Below are 8,345 nucleotides of genomic sequence, written 5' to 3' on the forward strand. Positions count from 1 at the left end.
CAAATAACATAATTTCAGTTATGTCAATTTGGTTTATTAATAAGATAGAGATTTAAAATTTATATATAAAATAAATATTATAAAAATTATATATTAAAAATAATTAATAAAATTAAACAGATAACATTATTTCAGTTATGTTAATTTGGTTTATTAATAAGATAGAGATTTAAAATTTATATTTAACAAGAATATATGGCGGTTTAAACTTTAATTTTACAATTAAATCAGGTTATTTGTTGGTTTCGGTATATAAATGATAAATTTGAATTATGGTTTATCTTTATAAATTAAAATAGAATTTTAAACAACATTAAAAAATAATTATAAAAAATTAAAGAGAATTTTTGAGAAATACCCCTTTTGGTGTACCCCTTTTCAAAAAAACCTCATTTATCTATCGATTTTCAAAAATATTTATGTTTAATTATGAAAAATTATAAAGTTTTATATGGTTTATAAGGTACTTTTATATAATAACTACTACTTGGAAATTTGATACAAATATTTTATAATGTTTTTATAGGTTTTAAATTGTTTTTACAAGTTTTATAAGGTTTTAAGTGGTTTTTAAAAGGGTTTATATGGTTTTAAAAGGTATTTATAAGTTATTTTACGCTATTATGAAAGATATATTAAAATTTAAACATATATAAAGGTAATTTGTGTGTATATTTATAAGTTTTCACATATATTTGGATAAATTTCAATATTTAAAGTGGTTTTTTAAATAAAGTTTGAAAGAGGGGTATTTTAAAAAGTTGTATGAAAAAGGGTATTTTTGATGATTAAAAGTAAAAAAATTGATATTTATATTAAAAAAATGTGTAAGCTTATATATTTAGACACAAATTATCTTTATATGTGTGTAAATTTAAATACCATATAAAAATCTTTTTAATATTATTAAAAAACATATAAAAACTTTGTAAAACTTATAAAAACCTTACAAAAGTCTTATAAATGCCGTTTAGAACCTTTTTAAAACTTTATAAATATTTGTATTGAGTCTACCAATTGTAATGATGATTTAGATGTACCTTATTATCAATATAAAAGTTAACAATTTTCATATTTGAAAAGGGATATTTTTAAAATGGATAGAAAATTGGTGTATTTTTAAAAAGGGGTACACCAAAAGGGGTATTTCTCAAAAATTCTCTTTCAACTATTAACCTAATTTTTGGTTTTGCCACTTGTAGGTTTTACAATTATAAGGGCTATTTGTTGAGTTTATAAATCTGCATTATAGTTTAGATTTTATAATTAAACGAGATTATTTATCTGTTTGGATTTATTAAAGAGGAGTGAGATTTATGTTTTACAATTAAACAAGGTTATTTATCAGTTTTATGAAAGTATTATAAATGACCGTTTAGAACCTTTTTAAAACTTTATAAATATTTGTATTGGGTCTCCTAATAGTAATGATTATCTAGATGTACCTTATAAACTATATAAAAGTTTACAATTTTTCATATTTAAGGGATATTTTTAAAATGGATAGAAAATTGGTGTATTTTTAAAAACGGGTTCACCAAAAGGTGTACTGCTTAAAAATTCTCTTTCAACTATTAACCTAATTTTTGGTTTTGTCAGTTGTAAGTTTTACAATTTACAAATTTGTATTTAATATCATATTTTATATTGATGTTAATTTGAAAGAACTTTACCATCATATTAAATAATAATTAATTAATTTTTTATCATATTAAATAATAATTAATTAATTTTCATAGTCTGAGAATGATTTTTTGAAAAATTGAAAGTTAAGAAATAAATTTTTTTACAAAATGGTATAATCATGTTTTAGAGGATAATTGCTAAATTAAGATTTTTTAAAATATTTTAGCAATATTATGAGTAATGATGATTAGCTCCCAAATAGCTCCCAAATGTTTTGGTGATTGTCAATTTGACATTACTAGATTTATATAATTAATGTTTAATAACAAATTTTAAGAGATATATATACACGTTTATTAGATACTTCAAACCAAATAAAATCTCTTTCCAAATGAAATTGATTTCTATTATTTTTTCAAAAAAAAAAATTGGAAATTATTTTTTTATAAGTTATAATCAATTTTAATTTTAATTTAATTTTAAATAAAGATAACCCGTCCATCGGACGGGTACTAAACTAGTGTATATATAAAGTTTAGATTTTCTCTATTCTCTTACGACCCCATCATTTGTCACATTACCATTCATCTTTTTCTTCTAAATAAAAATTTCATTTTTTAAAGTTGCGAATGCAAAAAAGAACAAAAACAAGACTACAACAGAATTAAGCAAGATTTGGGTTAAAAACATGAGTTTGCGCTAACGCTTCCTTAGTCTTCTTGATGATATGTTATTGGAAATTTTGCGAACGATCAACTTGAAGACTACTTGAGGAGACAAACGCTCGGAATTATGCAAGACGTTGTTGTGGTGCCGTCAAATATTGTAGACTATCGCTTGAGATGTTAGCTTATGAAGGAGAGCAGGGGTTGTCGGAGAAGAGAGTCGACTCCAAGAGAGCAGGTCCGACCATGAGGCAAAGAGTAGCTATCGATGGTATAGCTTAGAAAAGACCAACATCCAAAGGTGGGAAGAAAAAATCACAAGCTAGGAAGAGAGGATCCCGAAATTCCAAAAAACGAGCATAGACAACACTTTGAAGACTGGATATGTCCCCAGGAAATAAGCTTTGCATGGGTAATCTATCAAGATGACTTACCCATATATAGAAAGCATGCTATAGGACAACCCTTTTGAACCAAAACATAATCTGCCAAATCCTTTCCAGAATGATACACTAAATAAAGATCACACGAGTCGGAGAGGGATTAGCAAATGCTATGACGACGTCGTCATCTGTGTATCAAAGTTAGTGTTACAGAGTACGAACGCTGCAAAAAACATCTACTTTTTTATTCATACATTAACTAAACATTATGTATTTAGCTGCATATATACCCTTTTACCCTCTCAGATGCATTTTATTCTTGGCATACAAAAATGCAGTTATTATTATTATGAAATTAAAGAAAACACAAAACAGAAAATTCATAAAGAAAGAAAGTGATTAATGATGATGCTACTTAACATAAAATTTAGGTATTGTATAAAAATAATAAAAAGCTACATGAAAAATGTTAATTAATAACGTATATTAAAAGAGGAAACAAAAAATAATTAGATGCAGTATCTAGACGCGGTTTCTTTTTTTTCTGGTAAAAAAGGACGCGGTTTCTACACGTAATAACCTTAATTTTTGTTTTTACAAAGTTCCCAATAAATCCATTCAACATTATTTGACTCTAAAATGCACTATAGTAGTCAACTAACCAAAATATAACATATGGAGATAGTTTCAAGTTATTACATTCCTTAATTTATCTTTGGTTTTTCCTATATATAAGATCACTAGGATTTTCTTTTTACAAACACACAAAAAAAGAAAAAGAAAAGAAAAGAAAAAACAAATAAAATGGGGAAGAGAAGAGTAACCTTGGATTGGGCCAACCAGAGAGTGAGGAGAGCCAACATTAAGACAAGGCTTGCTGGACTCATCAAGAAAACGAATGAACTCTCGATTCTTTGTGACGCGAGAGATTATCTCGTGGTGTTTAATCGTGAAATAGATCAGTTTGTGGTGTGGCCATCTACCCAAGAGGCGAATTCGCTCATGGAGAAGTACTACTCTTTGACCGAGCGTGAAAGGAGCAAGAAGGCCGTTGATCCGGAGTTATTCATCGAGGCTAATATCCAAAAAATTGAGAAGAAAATAGATGATGCTCGGAAGGCTATCGAGGAGTTAGAGATGGAACATCTCATGTTACTCAATCATGGTCGTGTACTTGCTGATCTTTCCCTAACCTTGATTGATAAACTGCGGTCATATACTGGTAAGAAAATTACTTCTTTCAGAAATGAGATTATGGATCTTGACCCTATGAGTGTCGACGAGGCATCTCCTGAAGATACGATCCTGAGTGATTCCAATGTTCCATCTGCTGGGTGGACTGAGAATGGTTACAACGTCATGGAAACTACAATTGTCCGTTACTATGATGATTGGGGGGTCTCTAATGAAAATCGTTTACCCAAAATGGTCAATGAATTTGACCTAAACATGGAACCATCTGATGTTGGAGAAGAAAACTTGAGGGAAACCTCTAAAGAAGAGAGTATCAAGAATGCTGGTGGTGCTGAAGAGTGAAGACGATACCGAGTAAAACTGCCGTCGAAGTTGACATGACAACGCATGCTTATATAGTTATACTAGCAGTTGACCCGCGCTCCGCGCGGGAAGTTTATAATTTTGTTTCGTTGATTATTTATTCATATTGTGATATTTTATTATTATTTTTAATTGATTTTCAAAAAATATTATAATTATTTTCTCTTTAATTATTATCTTTCAATACTCAAATTTAGATTAAAAGCATTTGATTTAATTTATGAAATATCATTTTTTTCTTTTTGATCATGTTATAAACTAATATTTTACTTTCATTTTATTTTTTCTCTTTATAATTTTATATATACAATTACATAAATGTTGTTTTAGTCTACCATAAATTTAAATTTTACTTTCATTCTAAAACTCAGTAACATATTTAAAATATTAAATTATGATCAATTTAAAATGAAAGTTGAATAATATTATTACCACTAATAAAAAAATTAAAGTATTGTTTTTCTTATTTTAACATTTCATTTTTTACATAATTTATGTTATTTATATAAACTTTATATTAATTAAATAAGTAACATAAATATGCACTAAATGAATTTTTTAAATTTATTTTAATGTTTAAACAAAAATGTGGCTTAGGTGGATGATTAGGTGGCATCATGAGAAGAGAGAAAAAGCTAACTTTATATATATAGATTCTTTGAACAACTAAGACCAACTAAAACAAAAAAATGGTCTTCAAATCAGCAACTAGTTTGACAAAAAAAAAAAAAACTTAAACCAAATTTAGTTCTACTCCAATTTCAGCACTATTTTCTTTATCAATATTAACCGGTTCAATTATGTTCTGTTTGGAACTATCTAACAAACTAAACTGATCTAAATTTACTTGATATACCACTGAAATTAACAAACAAACCAAATAGTACCAAAATTAACCGAAATTATTCAGTAGTAAACCGAAAATTCTCCTTTACAAACCGAACCAAACTTCAATTTATTATAACTCGGTCAAATTGTTCAAACCGAACATTGAAATACCAAAATATCGAACCAAACCAGACCGGCTTAGTTAGAAACAAAAGTCTAAAAAACTCAAAACCTCTCTCTCCGAGCTCGGCGAGTTTAGAGATGGCGAACAATACGGTGGCTACGGCGGAGAAATCACCGGTTGAGTTACTTCAAGAGACCAAAGCCTCCGTCAAAGCCATCGTCGCGAGGATGCTCTCAATCAAGCAACAAGGAAACCCCAAATCCGAGAATCGAGAACTCCTCACTCAGATGTTTCTCAATTTCATAAATCTCCGTCAAGCGAATCGTGCGATTCTTATAGAAGAAGAGAAATTGAAAACTGAGACGGAGTTAGCAAAGTCTCCGGTGGATTTCACGACGTTGGAGCTTCACAATCTCATGTATGAGAAGAGCCATTACCTCAAAGCTAATAAAGCTAGTAGAGATTTCAAATCTAGGTATCCCAATATCGATCTCATATCTGAACAAGACTTCTTCAATGAAGCTCCTGAAGCAATCAAGTCTCAAACTTTATCAAATGATACTTCTCATGATTTGATGCTTAAAAGACTCAATTTTGAGCTCCATCAGGTAAATGTGATTGAATGTTTTAAGCTTTATACATCTTTCAGTTCAATTTTGTTGCTTAAGAGACTCGAATTAGGTAATGGCTCGAATCGCTCGTTCGACTAAGTTCACGTTTTAGATGTTGTAGGAGGTTTTGGTTCAAATGTGATTTGAGTGTTTAAGCTTTTATGTACAGAGGAAAGAACTGTGCAAGCTTAGAGAAAGGTTGGAACAACATAAGAAGAGTTTGCTGGAAAGTAATGCAGAGCGTAACAAGTTTCTGTCGAGTCTTCCTGTGCATCTCAAAACTTTAAAGAAAGCATCTTTGCCAGTACAGAGTCAGTTGAGTTTGCCGAATCCGAAGAAGCTGAAGTATCATAATTTAGCTGAGCTTCTTCCTCCGCCGCTTTATGTTATATATTCGCAGTTCATGGCACGAAAGGAAGCTTTTGAAGAGAATATCGAACTCGAGGTATCTGGGAGCCTTAAGGATGCTCAAACTTATGCCCGGGAGCAGGCAGAACAGAACTCAGGTTAGCAGTTGTGAAACTTTTTGTTGAAATTGGTACTTGATTATGGAGTCCTTATTTGCTCTTTAAAATGCCATGTATGTTCAATATTACAGAGAGTCTAAGATTGGAGGATAATGGTGAAGATGGTGATGGAACAAGGCAAAGGAAACGATTCAAGAAAGAGGGTTCTGATGAGGGAGGACTATATCAAATTCATCCTCTTAGAGTTGTCCTTCACGTAAACGATATTGAGATTCCAGATCCAAAATCCCATAGACCTGTCGTTCTCAAGTTTGAGTACTTGTTGAAGTTGAACGTTGTATGTGTTGGCATTGAAGAGTCTCAGGATGAACTTGAGAAAAATATACTGTGTAACTTATTTCCAGAAGATACTGGTCTTGAGCCTCCTCATCAGGTGCATACATATATCCTTTTTATCACTTTACATAACGACTATTTTCGTAAAAGCATTGATACTTACTTTCTTTTGTTGGTTTGTTACCCTCTACGTTTATTCAGTCAGCCAAGCTCATTCTTGGCGATGATCATTTATTTGATGAGAGCAGAACTTCGAGGCCATATAAGTGGGCACAACATTTGGCGGGGATTGAGATTTTACCTGAGATGTCACCTTTTTTTACTGAAAAGGATACTCAAGATAGTGATACAGCGAAAGACTATGCTTCTGCGTCTGATCACCGCAATGTGCAAACCGTTCTGCAAAGAATACGGTCCCAGAAAAAGGCTAAGCTAACTCTTGTCTGAGTCACCCCACTCAGTATGTTTTTCCACAGTAGTCGAACTTCTTCATATTTGTAAGTCAGTTACTTCTTATATCATCAAAACTTTCTTGGTATTTGTAAACTCTTCACACATGTTATGTTGTAATGAGGCAACGAGAAGAAATAAACAGAATGATATATGCGGCGTTATATTAATTAACAAAGACCGACCTCTGAATCTAGTTAAGCATAGCAATTACAAAGTAAAAAGATTCTTGATGGTCCTGTGTATGTATAGAGCGAGGTTACAATCTTAAAAATGAGAGCTCAACTCAACACGTAAGCTAAGTATGACCACAAGAACTTAATTCACCATTGATTTCACTATGGTCCTGAGGTGTGTCCTCCACAGCTTTTTTCTGGGGGCTCCCTTGAAAAGATTACTTATCTCCATCTGTTGTTTATCCACCAACTAATCTTACACCTTTGAAGCAGAGTGATATCAGACAGTTTGTTTCAGATATAATATATGCAGTTTCGTGTCAAACAAAGTGCAGTAAAGAGATTGGTAAAAGGGGTTTTGATGTCAAACAAAGTTTAATTCATGGCTCTATGAAATCATTGTGTCCTTTAACAAGCAAATCTCAATCCCAACATATTCTCAATGGGAAGGGTTCCCTAGTTTTCACCAGTAGGAACTATGGTGGGTTTAAGTCGCATAAGCCGAATTAATCTCATATGGTAAGCAAAATAGTGTAAAATGGAATAAAGAGTTGCCTGATACTTTTGCACTTCCATCTTTGCATGTAACAACCAAAACAATTCACTAGGAAGTTTTCTACACAATGAGAAACTGAGCCAGCTCTGCGCAAGAGTTTCCAGGAGCTGCATAAACCCCAAACAACATGCAAATCTAAAAAGACATAAAAACAGGGCATTTGGTGTAAGTTACAGATGTGGCTCTGATCAAGATTTTGGCAGCTACAATGTGATAATTACTAATCCTTATTTCCTGATCTCTAGTAAAAAGTAGTTCAAATACTTTTCACCCTCTTGAAGAATCTAGTTCTCATCCTGGACAAAAAAATTCAAGCATTGATATGTTCTTCAAAGGAAATTAAAACAAAATTGCAACAGAAGTACCTTTGAGAAGTAAATGAGTGAACATTTCCACGGGTACAGAAAACACATCTTCCACTTCAGCAGGATTTGGTGTTTATATTGATTGCTTTTTTTGTCCTGTGTAAGACTCTTATCACAGAATTACACTACAGAGATGCCGTATTAGAGAAACAAGGACAGATAAGAAAAAACACTCTCCAGAAAAGGATCTCTCTCTCTCTC

General features: G+C 31.3%; 2 protein-coding genes and 1 long non-coding RNA gene across 5 annotated transcripts in view; 2 read left to right on the forward strand and 1 right to left on the reverse strand.

Moving 5' to 3' along the window:
- The first annotated feature begins 3,478 nt into the window (after positions 1-3,478).
- On the forward strand, positions 3,479-4,210 carry LOC111832419 (truncated transcription factor CAULIFLOWER A-like). Its single transcript, XM_023788733.1, has one exon. It carries the CDS (start codon positions 3,479-3,481, stop codon positions 4,208-4,210), a length of 732 nt encoding a protein of 243 aa, XP_023644501.1.
- Positions 4,211-5,283: 1,073 nt separating this feature from the next.
- On the forward strand, positions 5,284-7,211 carry LOC17898948 (THO complex subunit 5A). The gene is made up of 4 exons (XM_006307358.2): positions 5,284-5,791; positions 5,964-6,300; positions 6,393-6,694; positions 6,799-7,211. Exons 1-4 carry the CDS (start codon positions 5,321-5,323, stop codon positions 7,042-7,044), a joined length of 1,356 nt encoding a protein of 451 aa, XP_006307420.2. The 5' UTR covers positions 5,284-5,320; the 3' UTR covers positions 7,045-7,211.
- LOC17900871 overlaps positions 7,186-8,345 on the reverse strand; it is an 8,108-nt gene continuing 6,948 nt past the window's right edge. For 2 of the 3 annotated variants that reach the window (XR_002835481.1, XR_002835480.1), the window contains exon 8: positions 7,186-7,485. This is a non-coding gene — a long non-coding RNA (uncharacterized LOC17900871). The remainder of the gene's footprint in view (positions 7,486-8,345) is intronic. The other variant, XR_002835482.1, reaches the window with a different exon arrangement.

The sequence above is a fragment of the Capsella rubella genome, unplaced genomic scaffold, assembly GCF_000375325.1.
Source record: "Capsella rubella cultivar Monte Gargano unplaced genomic scaffold, Caprub1_0 scaffold_1, whole genome shotgun sequence".
In the NCBI taxonomy this organism is placed as follows: Eukaryota; Viridiplantae; Streptophyta; class Magnoliopsida; order Brassicales; family Brassicaceae; genus Capsella; species Capsella rubella.